Source organism: Sciurus carolinensis, chromosome 8, assembly GCF_902686445.1.
Source record: "Sciurus carolinensis chromosome 8, mSciCar1.2, whole genome shotgun sequence".
Lineage (NCBI taxonomy): Eukaryota > Metazoa > Chordata > Mammalia > Rodentia > Sciuridae > Sciurus > Sciurus carolinensis.
In genome coordinates this window covers 88,956,025-88,981,863 of record NC_062220.1, presented here as the reverse complement: position 1 = coordinate 88,981,863, position 25,839 = coordinate 88,956,025, and the positions used below count along the sequence as shown (strand labels likewise).

The 25,839-nt window shown below is 39.7% G+C and overlaps 1 protein-coding gene across 1 annotated transcript in view; it reads right to left on the bottom strand.

Annotated features, from left to right (window-relative positions):
* Positions 1–17,881: 17,881 nt before the first annotated feature.
* The window catches only part of Plekha8 (pleckstrin homology domain containing A8), a 61,004-nt gene continuing 53,046 nt past the window's right edge, over positions 17,882–25,839 (bottom strand). The window contains 1 exon segment of the mRNA XM_047561300.1: positions 17,882–23,863. Within this exon segment, the coding sequence (XP_047417256.1) occupies positions 23,666–23,863 (198 nt within the window). The 3' untranslated portion in view covers positions 17,882–23,665.

Genomic DNA, 25,839 nt, shown 5'->3' with positions numbered 1-25,839 from the left:
GTGACCTTAATTGAATATATTAGAAAAGAAGAAAGCCTGGAAAATAATTAGATTAATGTAGCTCTTAGAATTATAAAACAAATATACAACCTCAAGAATCTAGAAGCTGGGAAATAATAAAAATAAAAACAGAAATTAATGAAACATAAAACTGAGAAACAATAAATAAAAATTACAAACATAAAGTTGTTAAATAAAAGCAGTTAAATGAGATGACAAAGAATAGTCAAAACAATCTAGCAAAAGAGCAAAGGTGGAGGACTTAAACATTCTGATTTCTGTAACAAAATCAAGCTAGCATGGTATTATTAAATGGGTACATTAATGACCAACTCATTTTTTACAAATGTTCTAAGACTTTCAGTGTGGGAAGGAATAGCCTTTTCTTAAAAATGGTACCTGGGACAATTAGGTATCTACATGCAAAACCTTACATCATATGCAAAAATTAACTCAAAATAGATGGTAGATCCAAAACTATAGAAGAAAACATAGGAGTGAATCTTCCTGATCTTGGATATGACAATGACTTCTTAAATATAAAACAAAAGTGCAAGCAATAAAACAAAAAATTGATAAACTAGACTTCATCAAAATTAAAAACATTTGTCCTTCAAATGACATTATCAAAAAGTGAAAAGACCAATCCACAGACTGTGAGAATATATTTGAAAATTACATATCTGGAAGGGAACTTGCACCCAGAATGTATTATGCACTCTTACAACTAAAAAATAAAACAATTAGAAGTTGGGCAAAGGATTTGAACAGACATTTCTCTAAGGAAGATACCCAAGGACTAATAGGCATATAAAGATGCTGAAAACCATTAGTCATGAGGGAAATGCAAATCAAAACCACTGAGATACCATTTTACCTTCACTAGAATAACTATATAATTGAAAACAAAACAATACAAAAACCAGATAATAAGCGTCGATGAAGATGTAGAGAAAATGGAACCTTGATATATCGCTGCTGGATTGTAAAATGGTGCAACTAGTTTAGTAATCGTTTGACAACTCCTCAAAATGTTTAATATGGCCAGGAATGGTGGCACACACCTGTAATTCCAAGTGCCTTGGGAGGCTGAGGCAGGAGCATTGCAAGTTTGAGGCCAGTCTTGGCAACTTAGTGAGACCTTCAGTACCTTAGGGAGAATCTGCCTCAAACCAAAAACAAAAACGACCTAAGGATATATATCTCAGTGGCAAAGCATCCCTGAGTTCAATTCTCAGTAACACCCCACACTAAAAAAAGTTAAATATGGAGTTACCACATGCCCATATTCTGATCCTAAGTAAATAAATACCCAACAGAAAAAGGAACATATATCTACACAAAAACCAGTATGTAAATATTCCTGGCAGCATTATTATCAGTAACCAAAAATTAAAAGTAATCTAACTTATCAGCTGAGAATGGGATGCAAAATGTGGAATACTCATATGCTATGATTTGGATCTGGAAGGTCCCCGAAATCTCGTGTGTAGAAGTCTTGGTCCCCAGTGTCAGAGATGGGGCTGATGGGAGGGATTGAATCATGAGGGCACTAACTACATCAATGGATTCATCTATGGATGGATTCATAGCTGAATGAGCCACTGGGAGGTGACAGAAACTATAAGGAGGTGGGGTCCAGTTGAAGGGTGTGGTCCTTGGGGTCATGCCCTTGTGGACTGTCTTTTCCCCTGTCCTAGTCTCCCCAGTCCTGCTTGCCAACTGCATGTGGTGAGTAGCTTTGCTCCACCGCCATACTCTGCCTCACCATAGGCCCATAGCAACAGAGCCAGCCTACAGTGAACTGAAACTATGAGTCAAAATAAAATTTTCCTCCGTTAAGTTCATTTTCTCAGATATTTTGTCACAGTGATAAAAAGCTAACATACCATACAATGCAATACTATGCAGCAATGAAAAGGAATAAAGTCCTGATATATACTACAATACCAATGAACCTTGAAAAATGCCAAGTCATCAAACACCACATACTGTATGATTCCATTTATATGAAAGGTCCAGAGTAGGAAAATCTATACTTATAGAAAGCAGATAAGAGGTTCTAGGACTGGGACAGTGAGTGACTGCTTAATGGGGACAGAGTTCCTTTATTGGGCAATGAAGATATTCTAAAATTATATTTTAATGAGAACTGCATGACTTTGTAAGTATAGTAAAAACCATTGAATTGTATACTTTAATTGGGAAAATTTTATGGCATATAATTTTTTCTCAATACAATTGTGTTCTGAAAGATTAAAAAAGATGGCGTTAAATGCAATGTGGTATTCTGTATTGGATCCTGGAACAGAAAAGGAACATGAGTGAAAAGTTTCTTTTAATAAGAATATATAGTTATGTGAGATTAGAAAAACCGAATGCAGGGTAGACAAGAATTTTATACTATGTACCTTTTCTATGAATCTAAAATTACTCCAAAATAAAAGTAAATCATAACCATAACAAACCTTTAGTGCACTTGATTAAGAGGGAGAGATGAGTGAGAAAGAGAGAGATCACACAATTAGGCATGACAACCGTGAACTGCAAAATTGTGGAGATCTGTGGAAAAATGACCCTAACAACAATTATGTTCAAGTGATGGGCAAGGTTGATTCCTTCACTGTCACCACCTGTCAGGTTTCTGGGCTCGGGGTGAATCCCAAAATGTTACCCAATGAGGATAAGGCACAGGCTGTGTTGGGGGAACCTATGACATCAGTGTGTGTGGGCAGATGTGATCCTCTGCATGGAAAGCCAGGGCCAGCGCAGGAGCAGGATGACGCACAAGACCATAGTGGGCTTGCATCTCATGGAGAACCATTGCCCCTGGCTCCTCTGTCTCCTTACACTGCAAGAACAGGACTTCATCTTTTCTGTGGGAGGCAAATGGCCTGCTTGGCATGAGGGATATGGACTGAGTGCCTAGCACTGGTGGGGGTGTCAGGGGAGGGTGTTGTGGGAACCTGAAGGCCCTTCTGATGAAAGGAAGCTACTGGTCTGTGGGAAGCTGAGCTTTCAGGCAGTCTCTGTCTCAGGAGAAGGAGGGCTAATCCTAGCTGGTTTCTTGTGCAGAGTTAGTTCTCAGGGCCCTTATGCACAATTCTTCCTAACACCAATAATCACAAAATTGAAAACATAGACCAAATGCACAATGTCTTTGAAAAACATAACCTAACAATTATTCAAGAGGAAAAACAATTTACGGTAAGATTTGTAATTTGAATCAAGAGTTTCTGAATCTATCCTCTCTCCACTCAAAAAGGAAGCAACAAATAAAAAAGAAGGTGAAACAAAGCAATTCATCGAGCCCAGAAGGTTTTTAACTGTCAGAACCAAACTTCAAAGAACAGATTATCTTATGCAAACTGTTCCAGTGTATATAAAATTGAGGAACACTGCAGACCTTAATTCTACGAAGTACATTAATTCTGATGGCAAATCAGGCAAATCAGATAAAGACAGTATGAGACAGGAAAATTAAAGGCTAATCTTACTTCTAATTATAAATGCAAAAATCCTAAATGAAACATTAGGCAACTGAATCTAGAAATGTCTATTAAAAATACTGCCAAATTGGATTCATCCTAGGAATGCAAGGATGGTTATAATTTAAAAATTTCCTAATGAGCTTTACCACATTAATTGGTTTAAGGAGAAACATTGTGGTCATTTCAATAAACATAGAAAACCTTTCTATATTCAACATGGTTTCATAATCTCCCTATTAAACTAGAGAGAGAAAGCAGCTTCTTTAGCCTGGTAAGTAGTTGCCATTAAAAAAACCCATAGGATGGATTATGTATAGTAGTAAAATATTGAAAGCATTCTCTTTCAGATCAGGAAGAATGAGAATATCTTCTGTCATCACTTCTATTTATCATTGTACTAGAGATTTTTGTTAATGCAATAGAAAAAGAAAAAGAAATAAAAGTTATGAAGCTAAGAAAGGGAAAAAACCTACAAAATACAAAGAAACTATCAACTACCAGAAATAAGAGTTTGTAATGGTTGTTGAATGCAAAACAAATATATAAAATCAATAACAAAGCTATTAATCAGCAATCAATATTAGAAAATGTGATTTTTCAAACAATATTTTCAATGGCAGTAATAACATTGAAAAGTAAATCTAAAACAAAAGAATAAAAATTTTATTAATAAAATTATAAAACTTTATTGAAGAATACAGTAATAGGTGGAATGACAAACCATATTCTAGCCTGAGCAACACAGCAAGACCCTGTTTCTTAATTTTTAAAAAGAAGAGTCATATTCATTGATCAGAGGTGCAATTTCTCCGTGTTAGTTAGCTTTCTATCACTACAACAAAATACCTGAGATAACTGACTTACAAAGAGAAAAATGTCACTATCACGCAGCACCGCCGACTCCTCCTCTGGCTGGCCCCTGGTAACCTGTCACTGACTTGCTGCACTTGCCCCCCAGATACTCCGTGAAAGAGGAATCCTTTCATAGCAATGCCCTTTCGTGCCAGGCTCACTCATCTTTCCAAGGCTCATCCACACTGCAGTATATGTCAGAACTTCATTCTTTGTCTGTGTTCACATAATATTCCATTGTCTAAACCACATTGTAGTTATCCTTTCATTTCTTGATAGACACTTGCATGATTTATACCTTTTGGCTACTGTGAATATGGTGCCTATGGATATTGTGCAAGTATTTGTGCAAGTCCCTACCCCTATACTGAGGAGTAGAATTGCTAGGTGAGACAGTATTCCCGTTTTCTGTCTGTCTTTCTTTTTTGTGTTGCTAGGGATAGAACACAGAGACTCACGCATGCCACAGCCCTGCTCTACCGCCGGGCTCCACCTGCAGCCTTCACTTTCTGCGGAGCTGTTGAACCGCTCCACAGCAATGCCTCCATCTCACACACTCCCACCTGCAATGGACAAGGGTTCCAATTTCGGCAGAGTCTCATCAATACTTGCATTTCTGCTTTAAAATTCACTAGTATGGCCATTGCAGTAGGTGTGTAGTGGAATCTGATCATTGTTTTAATTTGCATTTCCCCTAATGATGAATGATGTGGAGCATCTTTTCATGTGCCCATTGCCCATTTGTATGTTTTCTTTGGAGAAATGTCTATTCAAATCCTTTGGCATTTTAAAATGGTTGTTTGTCTTTTTGTTGTTGAGTTACAAGAGTTCTTTGCATTTTGGATACAAGTCCCTTATGAAATGTTAAGTCATAAATATTTCTCCATTCTGTGGATTGTCTTTCCATTTTCTGACAATGTCCTTTGATGAACGAAGGTTTTTCATTTTGATGAGGTCCAACTTATTTGTTCAGTTGTTGCCTTTTTGGTGTGGTAAATACCCACTGGTGTTTCCATTGGGATTGCACTGAATCTTTAGATCGATTGGTGAAGAACAGACAGGCGTTATCAGTTTGGATCTTCTAACCCATGAGTGTGGTGTACCTTCTAAATTTTTTTTACGTCTTCTCTACTTCTCTAAGAAATGTTTCATAGCTTTCGGCACAGTGGTTTTATATATAATTTATTAAATTTTCCCTGATTATTTTATGGATTTTTGTCATAGTCTGAATGTTTGCTTTCTCCCAAATGCATATGTTGAAATGCTAACCTCCAACATGATGGTATTAAGAGCCGGACCTTTGGGATCTGATTGGATCAGAGCAGTCTCGAATGGGGGTATACCCTTATGAAAGGGACCCAAGGGAGCTTGCTGGTTCCTTCCTCTGTGTGAGGACACAGAGACGACAGCCACCCCATGAGCTGGAACCAGGCCTTCACCAGAACCCAACATGCTGCCACCCTGATCTCAGACTTCCCAGATTCCAAAACATGAGCAATAAATTTCTGTTCTTGAAAAGCCACCCAGTCTATTCTCTTTTGTTATGAAAGTCCAAACATTTAGAAGGATTTTATGCTATTTAATATGGCATTTCCCCCAAATTTTATTTTTAATTGTTTATTTTTCCCCCTAGTATATAGAAATGCAATTTTCTTTCTTTTCTTTTCTCTCTCTTTCTGTATCAAGATTGAACTCAGGGTCTCACACATGCTAGGCAAGTGCTCTATCAATGAGTTATGTCCTCAGCCCTTTTTATTTTATTTTTGCTAAATTTTGCTAAATTTCCCAGATTGATCTAAACTTGAACATGCTATCCTTCTGCCTCAGCCTCCTGAGTGCCTACAATTATAGGCGTGCATGGACATGCCTGGCTCCTACAATTTATTGTCTACATTCATCTTATATCCTGTAAACATTCTATATTCAGCTATTAGCTCTAGTAGTTTTTGTACAATCTTCAGGCCTTTATTTATACATAAAATTTGCAAATAAAAGGTTTTATTTCTTCCTTTTCAATCTGTGTATCTTTTCTTTTCTTACTTTACTGAACTGGCTAGGACCTGAACTTAATAATGAATAGAAATGGTGTGCTAGGGGCAGATATCTTTACCTTGTTCCTGATTTGGGGAGAAAAACTTTCATTATATTGCTGGGTTTAATGACATCTGAGTGTTGTGGATTAGGTTGTCTTTCCAAAAGATATATTTAAACCCTAATCTCTGGTACTTGTGAATGTGTCCTTATTTGGAAATATAAGAATTTCTTTTTTGATCTTAACTTCCATGAAATTAAGATGAGGTCATACTGAATTGTGGGGGTGTGGTTAAATCCAATCCTGATGTCCTATGAAGAGAGATTTGGAGAGCCAGGGAGAAGATGGTCATGTAAAGATGGACACAGAGATGGGAGCGATGTTGCCACAAGCCAAGGGATGCTAAGGAGAGCCAAGGCACACTGGAAGATAAAAAGAGGTAAGGAAGGATTCTTCTCTGGGGCCTTCAGAGATGGATGGGCCTGCCCAACACCTCGATTTCAGACATCTAGCCTCCAGACCTGTGAGAGGATACATTTCTTTTGTATTCAGTCACCTAGTTTGTGGCAGTTTGATATTGCCTTAGGAAATAAATATCTGATGTGTAGTAAAAGTTGTTCATGAATTTTTGGTTTTGTTATCTGGTTATTCCATCTCCTTCAGAATTACGCTGCAGCCACTCTCCTCTTTCCAGAATTCTTCTTCAGAGCAGCATTTCAAACTCTTAAGGTCCAGCATATAGTTTAATTTGGTGAGTGTTCCACGTGTAGTTGAAAAGAATGTGTACAGTGGCTTGGGATGTTGAGGCAGGAGGAGCTCAAGTTCAAAGTCAGCCTCAGCAACTTAGTGAGGCCCTGAGCAACTTAGTGAGTCCCTGTCTCAAAATATAAAATAGAAAGGGCTGGGGATGTGGCTCAGTGGTTGAGCACTCCTAGGTTCAATCCCCACTTTAAAAAAAAAAAAAAAAAAGCATATTCTGCAAATGGATGTAGTGTTTTGTTCTACAAACAACCATGAGGTTGAATCAATTAATAGTGTTGCTCAGGTGTTCTGTCCCTTGCAGCTGAAAGTCTAACTGGCACACCATTCCGAATGCACAAGGAGCATTTGTTCTATGCTTCTCAATTAAAAGGTCATACTCACTGTTCTGGATTCCCAAAGCTTTTACTTCTAAGTCTGCATCATATCCTATTATAGCACAGTCATTAAAAAACATGTGTATGCCCATCATTAGCCTGCAAATTCCTGGAGTGTGAGGTGTTTCTAATGCATTCCTGTGTCTGCAATCCACCTGACATGGGGACCCACAGACCAGAGGTATTCATTTTTTCACAGTGTCATTTCTTGCCTGGGGTGAAGATACCTTTGTGGACAGATGTGTCTTAAAATGCAGGGAACTGACAAGGGTCTATTTCAGAGAGAAAATTCTCTGCTTTGATATGTGATTAAATATTTTATTCTAAAATTTGAGATAATTAAGTAATTTTTAAAAATAGAAACTTACTCTCCTACCAATCCTGAATATTTGGCAGATGAAGTCAAACGACTAAACGGAACTCAGAAAAGCACTAAGTGTAATAAAGGGATGACATCCATGACGAATCCAAAGATGTCTCTCCTGCGAGTGTCATTTCCTGTGTGTCTAGTTGCAGATGGGGTGTTCTGAGAAACATGCAGGAGCCCTCCCTCACCACCCCCATCACAACCTAACTACTACTTCCCCTGTCCCAGGCACAGAATCATGGGTTAGTGACCCATGTGGTGATGACAAGGGAAAGACCAGAATCCAGTTCTGACCATTCCACAGCCAGTGCAGTTTCTACCCTCACAACTACCAAGGACCTGCGTACAGCTCGGCACCCACTGCATGGGGGTCCACGATGAAATCACCATGCTTTTGCCTGTCTGGGTGAGAAAGGCAACAGACCCAGGAATTCACATACATGGTATGATCGCCCACTGCCCGCGGGGACGATCACAACGCGTACGCTCTTCTTGATCACAGGAACCAAAAGAAGCTTTATTCCACAAGTCTCAGACTTATATTGAGAACATCAGCCTATCAGAGAGTAGACTACCAGGAAAGTCAGCCTATCAAGGAACAGTCTCCAGGCAGATACCAGGATCGCCTCATGTACAACAAACCAACCAGAGTTACTTCCTAAAACTTGTTTATGAGTGCAGCTATGTCTGGCAAGCTGCCAGGCGCCATCTTAGAGATCAGGCCACGGTGTGGCTCTGGGGCCCTCAGAGCCCGCCCCTGACAACATGGCCTCATTTAGGCCTTGCAAAAATCGTTATGAGGTCAGGTGGAGAATCTTCTGCTTGGGGTTGTCATGTCAGCTCTCAAAAGTTTCCAGATTTTAAAGTATTTTAAATTCCAGGTTTGTAGCTTAGGGATGCTCAGCTTGTATCTCAGTTACAGTGAAGCTCAGAGAAGTTTGCTAATGTGCTCAAAGCCCCACAGTGAGGATGTGGCAGGGCTGGGATTTGACCCCAAGTCTGTCTGATTCCAAAGTCTCTGTACTATCCTATATCCTACAACACAGCTGTAAAGACAGTCTCTAGAGCCACCTGTCTGACTCCCACCATGGTCTGTTCTACCTCATGAGCTGTGGCACTCACCTTGGGCAAAACAAGCACCATTGCTAAGTCCTTTTGTACTTATGAATGCAGTTAATAATAGTATTCCCTTCACACTGAGGGTTAAATGAAATAATCTTACAAAGGTGTTCACATGCTTGATAGTATCTAAGTATTCAGGAATAATATAATTGTTATTTAGAAAGGAGGCAAACATTTACAGAACCCCAAAACTTAGCCCAGTTTAGCAGAACCAAATAGTTGTTACTTAAATCAGATCCCCAGCTGGCACTAATTTTCTTCTATTAATTCCACCATTAAAAAAAATGGCCATATATTAAATGGAGGTAGAAAGATGGAGAAAGAATTTGCTAACCTGGCCAAAAGCAAATGCCTTGGATTAACAGGAAAAAATTTCAGACTTCTTCTGGTTACAACTGACAAAACCCCATTACAATGAGATTTAAATGAGGTGGGATTTGTGGACTTATGCAACTGGGAAGGAGGCATGCAGCCGGCCCCACGCAGGATCTGCTCCACATCCACATGCTCCCTCGCTCGAGGTTGCTGTTCCTCTGGGCTGCGATCTCAGCTCTTCATGTTGTCTTCGTTTCCTCCTCCCGCAGATCTCTGTGGAGCAGAGCAGGCAGGCTGTAGATGGGTTGTGCCACTCCAGTTTAGTAGCCCTAGAAGAAAGGACACCCTCTCTTGGTCTCCAGACATGCGGTCCCCGGGAACACCCAGGACAGGCCTGTTCTGGATTACATGCCCACTGCTGCTAGAGACCTGGGGACTGTGACTGGTAGGCCAATCTGAACTCAAGGAGTGGGGAAGGGGCGAACTCAAAGAAAGGAGTGTGTTCCAGGGTGAGAGGGGAGGAGAGGACACAAAATACATCAGATGTCCTCTGGAACACAGAGAGCAGAGTTCTGAGGAAAGTGTCAGGCCTACTCATCCCTAGTTAGCTGTTCTTCTGGACTCCTTCAACTGGGATACAGCTGTCAGGCATCATAGCTGGCTCTGAGGCTCAGGCAAGGAGGAGGTGTGGTGTTCACATAGGGATTAATTAGGTGAGGTTGTCCTTGAAGGTGGCATGACATGTAGTGCAGAGTGGAGAGTCTAAGGACAGTGGTGCTCTGTAAGAGCAGGGACAAGAGACCCAAATAAGAAAAGACTTACTCGGCCAGGAAAACCCCAGGCATGATGGAGCTGTACCTCCTTTGTATATAATAGTAGAATAGTAATTGTTTTTACTACCACCATGGTTTTCTTTCTTTCTTTTTTTTTTCTTTTTGCGGTACTGGGGATTGAATCCAGGGCCTCGTGCTTGCAAGGAATGCACTCTACCAACTGAGCTATCGCCCCAGCCCACCACCATGGTTTTCTGAGGTTTTATTTTTTTATTTTATTTTTTTTTAAAGACAGGGTCTCATTATGTTGCCCAGGTTGGTCTCCAAGTCTTGAGCTCAAGAGATCCTCCTGCCTCAGCCTCCACATAGCTTGGACCGTAGGCACAGGCCACTGGGGCCGGTACCATTTCCAGAGCTCTCACCCTGTGCAGGCACTGTGCTACCATGTCACGCTCAACTCCCAGTCTGATGCGTATTGCAGCCTCATGATAGCTGTGAGTCCCGCTGTGGAGGAGGAAGTCTGGCAGTCCCACATTCTGTCTTTCCATACCCATGTCAAGATGAGGATTTAGGATTTTCCAAAGTGAGAATTGGGGGTTTTCTAAAACTTTGTGGGACACAGAGAAAGAGAGGGTCCTGAGCTGCTCTTACACATGCTACAAGAGAACATAGGGCTTCCTTTGTTTTTCACAAACACAATGCCAAATGGTCTTGGAACAAATGCTCACTGAACAGAGCTCACAGCTCCATTCTCTCATCAGTCATGGCCGGCTGGCTGGGTTTGATCAGCATAAGCGGATCCTGAGCTACAGCTCTATTGCCTGGCAATTTCACTTGGGCAGGGAAAGGGCTGACATTTCATTTCCAAACTCACAGCAGCACAAAGAAAGAAACCTTTCAGCTCCTCCGATGGACTGCAGCCAATTCATGTGCAGAATTCCCATGTTGCTAAGAGTCTTTCTGGCTTCTTTTAAGAGGGCTGTCAGCTACTCCAAATGGCTCCCCCATCCCCACTTTTCATTTGTTTCAGAGCACTCAGCAAGTCTCTAGGTATCATATGGGTGTTCAATTTTTTTCCTTAGGCCCCCCAAAAATGTTACAACACTTCTGAGTTATATAAAATGGGATGTTTAGATGAGTAATATCTCTGTGTGGGTAAAGGAATGGCAGCTTATAAAAGAAATTATCAGTGAAAAAAATGTGGTGAGATAAAATTAAAAGTAACTTGACAGGAGTTTTAAAGTGCATTAGCTTTCTGTTGCTGTGACAAAGTGCCTGAGATAAACAGCTTAAAAGGAGAAAAGATTTCTTTTGGTTCAGGGTTTCAGTACATTGTTGCTTGGCTCTGTTGGACTGGGCCTGTGGCAGGGCAGCACATCAAGGCAGGAGTGTGTGGTGGAGCAGAGGCAGGAAGCAGTCACAAATCAGGGAACAGAGAAGAGGAAGAGACCGAGGTCTCACAATCCCCTTCAAGGGCCCACCCTCAGTGACCTAAAAATCTCCCACTGGGCTCCACCTCTTAAAGATTCTACCAGCTCCCAACAGCTTTTAACATGTGGGCCTTGTGAGACATTCAAGATCTAAACCACAGCAAAAGGCTTTTGCCATAGGGACTGGACTCCACCATGTTCTAATACTCTCATTAAATCTTGCATCAGAGTGAATGCCGAATGGAGAGGAAGGATACTGACTACATAACGTGGGAGAGACCCTTGGATGAAGGTTTTCTCTTGATTCAGGAATGAGCTACTTCTTGCTCCTTGTTTGATCCATCTGTTCTTGGTAAATTCTTCCCACCTACCTTGAAAACACTCTCACCCCACCTCGAACCTGCTCCACAATAAGTCCCTTCAAGAGGAAGGAAGAGATAAGGATTCCCATCCTTCCCCAACTCATCAATCAACTTCGAGAACCTGACATTGTAATGAAGATTCTGGATTTTACCAATTCCCTAGTGGGGGATGGGAGTAAGTTGTTCTTCCTTGCTAGAAAATTGGGTCTATCTCTTTGGCTATTATCTGTAGAAGAGATTTAGGGCACAAGGACAAGGTTGGATTTCTTCCATTGCTTAATCGCTGGTGAATTTATTAAAATTGGCTTTTACTTTTTTTTTATTTATTATTATTTTTTATTGTAAACAAATGGGATACATGTTGTTTCTCTGTCTGTACATGGCGTAAAGGCATACCATTTGTGTAATCATAAATTTACATAGGGTAATGTTGATTCATTCTGTTATTTTTTCCCTTCCCCCAACCCCTACCACCCCTCTTTTCCCTCTATACAGTCCTTCCTTTCTCCATTCTTGCCCCCCTCCCTAACCCTAACTCTAACCCTAACACTAACCCCTCCCACCCCCAATTATGTGTCATCATCCACTTATTAGCGATATCATTTGTCCTTTGGTTTTTTGAGATTGGCTTATCTCACTTAGCATGATATTCTCCAATTTCATCCATTTGCCTGCAAATGCCATAATTTTGTCATTCTTTATGGCTGAGTAATATTCCATTGTATGTATATATATATATATACCACAGTTTCTTTATCCATTCATCAATTGAAGGACATGTAGGTTGGTTCCACAATCTGGCTATTGTGAACTGAGCAGCTATGAACATTGATGTGGCTGTATCTCTGTAGTAACGCTGATTTTAAGTCCTTTGGGTATAGGCCAAGGAGTGGGATAGCTGGGTCAAATGGTGGTTCCATTCCAAGTTTTCTAAGGAATCTCCACACTGCTTTCCAGAGTGGCTGCACTAATTTGCAGCCCCACCAGCAATGTATGAGTGTACCTTTCTCCCCACATCCTCACCAACACCTGTTGTTGCTTGTATTCTTGATAATCACCATTCTAATTGGGGTGAGATGGAATCTTAGGGTGGTTTTGATTTGCATTTCTCTTATTACTAGAGATGTTGAACATTTTTCCATATGTTTGTTGATTGCTTGTAGATCTTCTTCTGTGAAGTGTCTGTTCATTTCCTTAGCCCATTTGTCGATTGGATTATTTGCATTCTTGGTGTAGAGTTTTTTGAGTTCTTTATAGATTCCGGAGATTAGTGCTCTATCTGAAGTCTGATTGGCAAAGATTTTCTCCCACTCTGTAGGCTCTTTCTTCGCATTGCTGATAGTTTCCTTTGCTGAGAGAAAGCTTTTTAGTTTGAATCTATCCCAGTTATTGATTCTTGCTTTTATTTCTTGTGCTATGGGAGTCCTGTTGAGGAACTCTGGTCCTAAGCTGACATGTTGAAGCTCTGGACCTACTTTTTCTTCTATAAGATGCAAGGTCTCTGGTCTGATTCCGAGGTCCTTAATCCATTTTGAGTTTAGTTTCATGCACGGTGAGAGATATGGGTTTAGTTTCATTCTGTTGCATATGGATTTCCAATTCTCCCAGCACCATTTGTTGAAGAGGCTATCTTTTCTCCATTGCATATTTTTGGCCCCTTTGTCTAGTATGAGAAAATTGTATTTATTTGGGTTTGTGTCCGTGTCCTCTATTCTGTACCATTGATCTACCTGTTTATTTTGGTACCAATACCATGCCGTTTTTGTTACTACTGCTTTGTAGTAGAGTTGAAGATCTGGTATTGCAATACCCCCTGCTTCACTCTTTCTGCCAAGGATTGCTTTAGCTATTCTGGGTTTTTTATTCTTCCACATGAATTTCATAATTGCTTGCTCTATTTCTGTAAGATACATCATTGGGATTTTAAGTGGAATTGCATTGAATCTGTATAGCACTTTTGGTAGTATGGCCATTTTGACAATATTAATTCTTCCTATCCAAGAACATGGGAGATCTTTCCATCTTCTAAGGTTTCCTTTAATTTCTTTCTTTACTGTTCTGTAGTTCTCATTGTAGAGGTCTTTCACCTCTTTTGTGAGATTGATTCCCAAGTATTTTATTTTTTTTGGTGCTATTGTGAATGGGGTAGTTTTCCTAATTTCTCTTTCTGAAGATTCATCACTTATGTATAAAAATGCATTAGATTTATGTGCATTGACGTTATATCCCGCTACTTTACTGAATTCACTTATGAGTTCTAAAAGTTTTCTGGTGGAATTTCCTGGTTCCTCTAAGTATATAATCATATCATCAGCAAATAGGGATAGTTTGAGTTCTTCTTTTCCAATTCGTATCCCTTTAATTTCTTTGGTCTGTTTAATTGCTCTGGCTAGAGTTTCGAGGACGATATTGAATAGAAGTGGTGAAAGAGGGCATCCCTGCCTTGTTCCAGTTTTTAGGGGGAATGCTTTCAGTTTTTCACCATTTAGAATGATATTAGCCATGGGCTTAGCATAGATGGCCTTTACAATGTTAAGGAATGTTCCCACTATCCCTATTTTTTCTAGTGTTTTGAGCATGAAGGGATGCTGTATTTTATCAAATGCTTTTTCTGCATCTATTGAAATAATCATGTGATTCTTGACTTTGGCTTTTACTTTAACTTTTTATTTATTTTGGTTGTTTTGTTAGGCTTTCGGGGGCGGGGATTCTGTGATCTGACCTTTTTTACCTGAAAAGATCCCAGGGTACAATTTTAAAGGACTAAACTAGCCCTGGGGACTCACTCTGGGCTGCACTTTAGCATCACTGGGGAAATTTTAACAAAATTAGGGACAGGCCACATTCCTGAGACTGATTCAACCTGGAGAGGTCCAGACATCACCATATTTTGATTTGCTGGTTTTAAAAGTTCTTCTAGTAATTCTAACTGTATACAGCTAAGAACTGATGTGGACCTGAATATCTAAGTTTTTATAGTTTGATACCTATAAGCATCACTTATACAAACACATTATATGTGCAACAACAAAGTATTTTTGAAAACACAATTATTAATACTCTGAGTACTCTGTCACTTTAAGCATTTCTTGACCAAGTAAGTAGGAGGGAACAGAAGAGATGTGCCTGGCTTTGTTTCAGGATATCTTTATGTAGTTGGATAACCAATATATCTGACAGAACCAGGGAACACTGTCTGGGGAACCCCAACTTCTGAAACAGCTCTGGAATCCAACCATGAACAGGGAAGGCACTGCCAGATGCTGGGTTCACTGACTTGAAGGTGAAGTTCACAATTTAATGGGAGCGGTAGCTATGCCAATAACTAGAACACAACACAAAAGAACTAGTCCAATCACCTGGGAGTCTTTCCTGCCCCTAAGTTCTAATTTACAGGTATCATTTAGAATGAAGTGGGTGTTTGGAGGTTAAGTTGATGGTTGAGATTTTGGGTGTCTAGGGAGTTTTTGAAGTGCTTCCAGGAATGGGAAAGGGGAAAGCTTATGGGGCCTTCCAAATTTATAAAAGGACTTGAATCATGGCATGGAGTCACAAGGGGGCAACCTCAGAGTCAGGTTGGAAAAGCAGAGAATTCAAAGATCAAGGTTGTAGCCATCGCGCTGAGAGTGGAGGCTGAGGCAGGCTCTGAAGACAAAGTGGGTACAGAGAGAAGGAAGGAAGAAAGGATTGTGGAGCATCTGAATTTTTGCCCTAGAGTCTAGAATAATGGTGATGCCATTGGCTTGGAAGCTGGTGTTTTGGTGAAGGACATCTAAGGAAAGATGATCAGAAGGCAGGTGGCCTGCACCTCAAGTGTAACGTCAGGGTAGTCTGCAGGGAACCTGGTGTCTGAAGACATGTGGTCACAGAGTTAGCAAGTTTGTGGAGAGCCAGGTCTAAATCAAGTGCTAGGTGCAGGTCATCCCATAGTCCCCTGGGGAACAGGTTTGGTCAGTGAAGCACGATGATCAGGAAAAAGAGAAGGCTTAGAGTTCACCAACTAAGGTGATCTCATAAAGGATTTGAGGCATTTAAAATACCTAAACATCATTTCAACAAATTAGAATCTCAAGCCTAAACAAAAGGTCCTACAACTGCCCAAGCACAAGTGCCAGCAAAGATATGACAACTCTGTTCTTAAGGAAGGAGGTATGTTCATACAGTAAACCACCTGAAATGTGATCTGTCAGTGCTTTCGTCAAATCACCAATATTCATCAATTCTCCATTAACCTGAACCAGGCTGCTCCAGAGGCACCAACTCCATTTTGTGCCTCTGGAGAGAACAACCTTGACAGTGGTGGGATGTGTAATGCGTGCCCAGAAAGAAAGGGTCACGGGCAGCTCTTCTGATCTGCTTATATGAATGTAAGGACATCAGCTCTAGGATGGTTCCATTTGTCTTACTCTTTGAGTTTCTCCATCACTGTCATAGAGCACAAATTTTCCTGGTGTGTCCAAGTTCTTGTAGAATGATGATAGACAGGAAATGCATCAGTATTAGCAGATTCTAGAGTAATAGAAAGTGACAAATACAGCCACAATTTTCTTAGTTGGTCCCTCATTACCCCTCCCCACTGAAAGGCAGGACAGAAATTCAATCGTGTTCTTTCTGAAATCAGCTCTAACCATCCTCCTGAAAACCTGTCTTTGCATGGTTCTCAAGATGGTACCTACCATCTCGACTGCACCCAGGTATGGAGAAGCAGGAGGTAGAAGGCCAGTTCTCACACAGCTTGTGCTGACAGTATTGATAGTAACATTAACATCATTGGGAAAAAAAGATGGTGGGGTTCAGTGTGTATTGGGAGGCTGCCCATAACTTAGAATAAGCAAAATCAATATACACTGACTTCAGGTTCAGCACTTCCATTTTATAGTGAGGAGGATGGTGGTGATTCCTCGATGTACTCCATCTTAATTTTTCTTTAAATTCTGCCCATACTCCATGTGGAACAATGATAAGTTTGTTATAGTCATTGTTTCAAGGGGCAGAAGACCACTAAAATCAGAACAAGTAAAAAGGTCAGAGCAGCATATTGTAAGGTACACATTTCCCAGTAAAAGAATTCTGGGACAGGGGACATGGCTTCCTGAAGGCTGGAACCAGGAAGGGAAATGGCTCCCTGAGACTACAGGTTCCTTCTCTTTGCTTCTTGCTTGCTGCAGCATCCTCTATTTGCTTTCTCTTTTCTTGGGCACATGGCCACCCAAGCCCCAAACTTAATATGCCCTTTTTTCTCAAGTACCTAATTCTGCCTGATTCCTCAGTTTCCCTCTCTTTAATCCCTCCCATCCCTAATTCTTAAAGAGGTGTCTAAAGAGGACCCAAGTGGGCAATGGTAGGAAGATTCTCTGAGAATCTACTCAGAGAACAGGTTCTACTGACTACTTTGGCATTCAAATGATTCAGGAAAAAAAAAAAAAGTGTCTGTTATTGAATGTAAACTAAACACACAATCACTCAGACACTATGCTTAGCAATTTCATCTATTATTTGTTTTGCATTTGTGGTTTCTCTGAAAACAGAATTAAATCAGGCCAAAGGACAGAACTACCTTGAAAGGAGCTAGTCTTACCAGAATGCTTAGAATACCCAAGGCAATGTCATTACGGTGGCTGTTTGATGCTTTGAAATTATCTTTTGTTGAGGTTTTAAACAGTTTTATCAAGATTTGAAGCTGGGCAGCCTGGATTTGTAGCCTGGATCCAGGATTCATGGGATGTAGGTCTTAGGCAAGGAGTTTCCCAATTTGTGCCTCTTTTCTCACCTGTAACTTGAGGATAAAAACAGTACTTGCCCTACAGAGTTATGAGGAAAAGCAACTGTGCTATATTTTCAAGGTCTTAGGATGAGGCCCCCAAGGCATGTGTATTCCATGAATGATACTTATTGGCAGACTCAAGTAAGCAAAAAACCACACAAAAATATTTGAGAAACCCTTAATAAATACTTTAAAAATAAGTTTATTATAACTAACCAATATAAAATCTGACACAGTTTCAAACATTTTTCAAAAAAGGAAAGCCCTCCCCGGTTTCCCCTCCCCATGAGATACAGAATAACTTGGACAGAGAGGCAACGCAAACCTAAACATGAAATTCTCATTCATCAGTTGGTCCTAAAAAGGCTCCAACACGTTATAGTCTAAGTCAAGATCCATTAAATTAAAAGGTCAACAATCCATTGGACACTTTTGTAGTTTATCTTGCTTTCTACTGGCAATACGATGCTCATTCAAAATGCTGAAAAGACAAGTACGGTAACATAAGACTGCATGTGACAGATATTCAAAGTGCACGGATCTATGAAACCACAAACATTCATACAAATACTAGGTGTAAAATTAAATACTGACTTAAAAATTAATCCAAGGAAATCTATGTACATTTTTAGCCTTTGGCATCTGGTCTAACCTGTTTTTTCTTTATATAGACATCATTTTGTTCAATCTATTAACCAGAATAAATTTATTTGAACACATTTCTCATCTAACACAGATTGTCCACAGCCGATTTCACATGAGGTAGTTGGGCTGTTTAATGACATTCTAGTGAAGTTCTCATGACACAAGGGAGTTATACATTAAACATGCCATGAAACTGGCTCATCAGCCTTGTAGATCACCCTTCTTATCATAACTGACTCCATGTACACCTGTGAATAGACACATACACAGGCATCTGTGTGGATGAGATTAGCTATGCAAGGGGCAGTGACCACCCCAGGGTGGTCTGTTTATAAGGTACAGGGAGAAAATACTGACCATACTTTAAATATACAAAACATTTAAAACAAGCAGGATTTTGTTCTTATGTTCTCACACAGCTTAGATGAAAACATTTTTAAATCTGAAAGAGAAATGATTCATAATAGTATCCAAAGAAATTTGAAAAATTTTGTATTGCAGATTAGTGGTATGTTTTTCCTTTTAATTAAAAGCTATATAAAAACAGTGGAGGAAAGAGAGCAATGCATGCGTCAACTGTACCAGAGAGGCACCATCAATGACTGTTTCATCATGCCCTGGAATGCCTGAATGTAGCAATGCAACAAGAAATCATGCAAATGGTCACTGCCGTAGGACCACTGACTGAGACAGAATGGGAACTGGGAACATTTACAAGGAAGGCCTAGTGAACAGTATGTTTATAGAATTGTTGAAAGGACCCATAGTGATCTTGTACTATAAACAGTCTTAAAAATACCATTAGATAGCTAGTGAATATATTTTGTCACTACTATGAAACCCCTGAGTAAGCAACTGCAGATTACAAAGGGTCATACAGAAGAAGAATGTATTTCTAAATAAAGCATTCTATATGCAGTTCACAGGGATAGAGGTTGTGCTGTACACACCGAATAGTGTGCACAGACTGTAAAATATCACAAAGCATCTAAAGTCAGGCCCTCTAAGACCAAACACATTAGCTCACCTAACTGAACAATGGCTTAAAATTTGCTTTACTTACTTATAAATTCTACATCTAAAAACTTTAACATTTAAAAAAGGTTGGTATTTAAAAGAAATGAAATGTGAGGGTAAGGAAGCTGAACAGTTGTAAAACCCATGACTAAAATCAGAAGCAACTGATTTTAATCAATAATTCAGAAATGCACCATTATATAACCAAGTTCCAATAGGACATGGTAATCTAAGAGGGGGAAAAAATTTAAAGGAAAAAAGTTCCTTCAGAAAGTTTCCAAAATGCCTCACATCAGTGTGTCATGACCCTCTGACTCTATTGCTTTATCTGACAGTTCTTCATAGATGATTTTCATCAGATTGTTTCCTTTATTTAAAAATTTTTTTTCTTTCAGTCATAGAGATTGAACCCAAGGCCTCCCACATGCTAGGCAAGTGCTCTTCTACCACTGAGCTAAATCCCCAGTCCTTTATATTTTGAGACAGGGTCTTGCTCAGTTGCCCAGGCTGGATTTGAACTTGTCAGCCTCCTGCCTCAGTCTCCTGAGTAGCTGGGATTACAGGCATACATATGCTTGGCTTATAAAAACTTCTTACTTCAGCTCTTTTCCTCAAAGTTAACGATGTATACTTTATTTACTGGTCCCAAGCACACATTTTCTTAATTAAAAACACTTCTAAAAATATGAAGCATTAACTTTCTGGTGATGTATTTGGAATAATCAAAAGATGCAAACTTCCCCAGTGGCACCACCCGATACCAGCTGGCCTCTCAGGTATTACACACTGTGGCATTAGCTGCACTACAGTTATAAATGGAAAGGGGGTTCTGCCCAAAGTTCCTGCAGCCTGGCTAGATTAGTGCCAAATGCCTCCCTAGGCTAGAAACTGTTACTGGTCCAACAACTAGAAGTGGGGATAGATTTGGTATGTTAATGGGAGCACTGCTGAGGATTTTTAGTATTAAAGAAGAGAGAAAAGCCACAAGATTGAACTGTGGAATTCAGATGTCTCCATCAGGAATAATGGGGGAAGCTTTCATTTTCAGAATGATACACAAATAATAATGAGAAGGCAACTCAAGCCACTACTTATATATCCTAATGAATGTGTGAATTCCCAAATGTGTAGTGGATGTGTAAATTCCTAAAGTCCATTCCATGGGGCCAAGGGGCTCAGTATTCTTAGAGTCCCCTTCTGGAACTTCCTTCAGAGCTGGATCAAGAGCTCACCAAAAAATCACCTCCTTCTTATAGATAAAGTTGGTTTAGACCCCAAAAGGTACCCCTTCAATTTACCATTTTTCACAGTATTAACTGTAATGAATCAGATTTGCTTTCAAAGGATAAGACTTGCCATCCTTAAAAAGCTTTATTCAACACTACAAACACCACTGATCCCTGGTGAAGGCAAAGGTTGGCTTCCACGAGTTGAGGATTGATGAAATCGAGTGTGTGAATTGTTCAACAACAGGTCAGTAATGCTGCTTATTTGCTTCTGTTAATATCTAGTAAGACACCTCCTTTTCTTTAGGTTCTCTCTAAAGGTTATACTAGAATAGTAATCCTAAAAGTGTTCTGAGCAGTAAAAGAAGGACTACTCTTTCAACAAATATACTAGAGTTTGCATCTCTCACTGTCAGGGTGAAAAAAAGCTTAGGTGTTGTTCCAGAACTCTTGTAGTACTATGGGAGAAAACTTTAAGTATCTTTTCTCATTGTCTCCTTCTTAGAAAAATAATTGCAAATCAGTATAAATTATATCTTAACTAAAATGAAGAAACAAATACCACAGATCCAGGAGGAAGTTCCAATTTTGCTGCATTTGTTGTTTACTATGAGGTTTACCAAAAAATAAAATACTGTTTTATTTAAGTTTTACACATCTTAGCAAACTTAATGCTCCAGTGAGGAACAGGGCTGGAAAAGGGGTGTTTGGAAGCTGGAACTTATTCAAGTTATACAAGCTATTCTGTCTGATCTGGGTTCCCAATGGCCCGAGATAATATTAAACTCCTCTTCCTCCAAAACCTGAGTCATAAACACCTATACAGTACCTATAAAAATGTGAAACAGCAGCTTTCCTTTGTGTGCACTCAGAGCCTTGACAACAACCTGAGGTTATTTTCAAAGCACTCACCTCCTTTCCAAGAGACCACAAGAGTTCACCTGAGGTGATGAGGAGCACCAGCAGTTGCTTAGAACAGTCGTACTTCACAACATCAACTGGCATGGTGCCTAAAGCATCTTTCCTCAGAGTACAAGCAAAGACTGCTTTTTCTTTTCCCTTTTAGGAAGTTATTTCAATCACAGGAGGTCTAAATTGTCCCCTAACCCCACCCTCTTATTCATCTCAGTCAGAGAATGAGATTCATACAAAGAACTCACATAAGTGGAGGAAAATAATGTATACACCTTAGCAGTTGCTGACAGCAAATGTTAAAATACAATACAATCAATATCATTTTATCGCCCTTTTTATCCCTGGTCTTAAAACATATGAAGCTGCTTTTCTAAATTTAAGTATTTTCCAAAAGTTCTTATGTAGATGAAATACCTGCTTAATTTTTAAAAAAAATCTGATTTAACTTTTCTTCTGGGATGGTGGGGTCTCGCTATGATGCTCAAGTTGGTCTTTAACTCCTGGGCTCAAGCAATCCTCTTCCTACCTCAGTCTATCAGAGAACCCTACTTGCTTCATTAATTTCAATTAATTAATGAACAGATGAAATCAGTACCCCTTCATATATGAAGCTCTCTGCTAAGGAGATGATCTTCCTGCACTAGGGGTCTATAGCAAGAAGAGCATCATCCACAGCTGCTCCATTCACTTATGTCCCTCAAAGGACCTCATCATGGGAACTACCTTGTGCTGGAACTTCCCTTTCTGTTACCAGAAGGAAGTAGCCTCTGATGGAGAAGGCACTCATGGCTTCTCTCCTATGCACAATCCAAGCAGATTGGCCTACCACTTGGAGATGAGGGCCCCTGTTTGGGGATCACACTTTGTAGAACAATGTCCACCCAAGGTTGTTTTATGAAATTCTCAAGTCCCATCTGTAAATTCTGACATCATCCAAAGCTTTTAAGATTGATAAGCAGCTGCATTTAGTTTGTTCCGTACTCTTGGTCATTAAGCTGAACTCAATGAGGGAGGAGATTCTAGAGTCATAGCCACTGAATGTTAGGCCAAGATTCGGTGCTAATGCTAGCTCAGTTAAAAATGTTGTTGAGTAAACCTGCTCTCCATTTAACTATTATTTACTATCATTACTTAAATGATGAGCCTTTTTCTCTTTTACAAAGGACAAATGTAGTTCTTGAAAAAGACTGGGAATTATGAAAACTCGAATTTAATTGAATGGTCTTCAACTTTGTGTGCATAAGAATCACTTGGGAAATTTATCCAAATGCAGATTCCTCAGTCCTAACCCCAGATTTGGGTTCTTCAGGTATCCTGGGAATGTTCTTGAATAAGTACTCTACATCTGACTCTAATACAGAGGCGGTCCACTTTGAAATCATCTGGCTCCTCTACTTAAGAGACAACCATAAACAGATCCTTTTACCTCTAAATTTTACTTTTGAAGTGGGAAAAAAATTCCCTGATGTGTCAACTTTGTGTTGTAATGTCCAATTGAGATAATGCATAGGAAACAGGCTGGCAAAGAGGGGGGCACTAGGTAGGTGTCATTTTGAATGACCTGGCCCACCACTACCACTGTCATCCAGAGTGGGCATAGGGCACACCACTCAGCTCATGGAGCCACAGTCTTCTAACCTATTAATGGGGATGGCAGTCCTTGTTTGTGTCTTCCAACAATCTCCTGGTCACAGCAATGACTGAACCTTTTCACTTGAGAAGAGAATTCACTGAAAACATCTACAGATAGCAAATTCTACATTGTAATTGCTTCAACAAAGAGGCTTACACTCCAAGTGCTCATTCTAATTCTAAGGAATTTAAACATTGACTGACTTATCCTTGGTACAGAATTTGCTCATTTATAGCTTAGGTTTGGGTGTCCCTTTAAAACTAAAACAAACAATACAAAACAATGCCAACAAACTAAATTGTCAAATCTGCTCTTATTACTTGCTGTTCAAGTCTGTAACAGCTATGATTTGGTTTCCAGTAGGTCCATTGAACTGAAATATATAGCACCTCGATTTTTAAACACACAAAACACATATATTTTTAAAAATTATATATAAAAAGCACTGGGTTTTGCCTCCTCTTCTCTATCCCCCCAAGGAAAGGGGTTGGAGAGGATTGAAGCTGTTGCTGGAAATTAAGTAGGGCAACACAATTCTTTAGCAAACTTTATTCCCTGAAGTTAGGAGGCGCTGTCCTGCAGTCGTCACACCACCTCATCAGACTCCAGTCCATGTACCTCGTATAAAGTGTCCAGTATGGCCAGCTGCTTTTCCATGGCAGGGAGGTAAAGGCTGAGGTCCCTCTGCATTCCAATACTGAAAGCTTCTTTCTGGTGGTCACCTTCCTTTATGGTTAAAGCAGCTACAAAATCTTCATAGGATGGCGCTGCCCTCAGAGCTAACTGAAAAAGAATCACCTGTGAGAATCTGCATCAGGACTATCTCTCATATATTTATGCACATTCACATGCATGCATACACACATGTACAAAGAGCTGAGGAGGGAAAGGGTAAAGAAATATGACATCCTTCAAATTCATGAGTTCTCTAAACTACGTCTTACATTCAAAGTCATATAACTTTAAGGCTAGAAGAGGCAAATAGGTACTTGTGCAGTCCTTAATGATGAATAATACCAAGAAAGTGAATATCAAGAGACAACAAGTTTGAGAAAAGTTCCCTTCTAGTTCACAGTGTGATCCAGACCATTCACCTCAAATCCTCAAAACTGACCCGTATGTATGTAGCTGTATGTTTCTGCTCCCATGTTTCAGTTTTCCAGGGCCCCTCACTCTCCTGCTTGTATCTCACACAACCCTATGCATTTCTTTGTACATTTCCTATTTCCCCCCACATGGAAAATGTTTTCTCTGCCACCTTGAATATTTTCTAAAAAGGAGGATAAGTTTATTTATGTACTGATGCTTTAACATATTTTATTCCAGTTAATCTCTGTAAGAACTCTACATGGTTTATATCCTCATTCTACAGATGCACATCAAACGGTTAATGAGTACCTGGGCCAGGATCTGACCTTAGGATCACTTCTGTGCTCTGTGCCACACACCACCACACCATGCCACTTCCTAATGAGATATTTCCCAGGCTCCTTATTCTCCTCTCCCTCCCTTAGGAGTTCATTTCTGAAGCTTGCTAAAATTTGCTTTCTGATATCCACTAGGTTGGCTGTCCTGAGATGAATAGGGATTCACAACTATTGTTCTATAATTGCTCTCCTGATCTTCCTTACACTTTGGAAGACTTTGACAATGGATCCTCCCCATGTCTGCAGGAAGAGAATGACTGGCATAATCATGGAGTGGTTAAGCATAGGCCTAGTTGAGGTAGACCTGGACCTGAATCTAAAAAACTTTCACATATTTGCTTGAGGAATTCAAGAAAAATGCTTAACTCCTAGAACTTCACTTTTCTCACCTGTAGAAGAAGGTTAATATCACTTTCCTTATATTAAGGATCAGTGGGATATATATAAAGTGTTTGGTCCGTGGCCTGGAACATAATAAATACTTGAATAATGGTATGAGTACAAGAGAAAGAACAGAAAATAAAGAGAAGACAGTTCTCCAAAAACACAATGTGAAAAAATCTTCCAGAACTGAAGGAGTCTTCCAATTTAAACATCCTAACTAAGTTTGGAGCATGAAGAATGATAAAGAAAAAAAGGTTTATCATGAGATTTTAAGGTGTGAAGACAAAAGATTTTGAAACCATTCTGAAGGGGACAAAGAACAGTTTCTATATAATGGAATAGGAATGACATCAAATTTTCTAATAGTGACACTGGAAGCTGGAGGGTAATAGAATAATGCTTTCCAAGTTCTTAGGGAGAATGATTATTAACCAAGACTTCTACACCCAGACAAAACAACATTCTAGAAAGGAAAGACAGAGTTAATGCTGGAGTTCACTTTTCTTGTCTGGCTGAAGAGGAAACAGAAAAGATCAAATGATGGCTGGTTAGTGAACAAGTTGGAGGCAGAGCCTGGTTTGGCATTAGTTTAGGAGACTAATTGCTTGAAAATAAAAGTTCATTATTAGGCTGGTTAATGAGTCAAATTCCTTAAATGGAAAAGAGGTTTCCCTGAACAACTGAGATGAGTTAGGATGAACTCAGTGATGCTAATTAGCATGTTATAAAGTTCAATAAACCTTCAAAGTAGGGATGATATGGGGAATAATAGTAGGCTGAAAGGGTGGGCAATCAAGCTACAGATTTAACTCCTCTATTCATAAGGCTGTTTCCAAATGCTCAATATAATCTATTTTCTTACAAACCAACAACTTTAAAACCCTTCGAAATATTATTACTCTACAACTGTGTGCATATTATCTCACCTCCGTGTCTCTGGATTCTCTA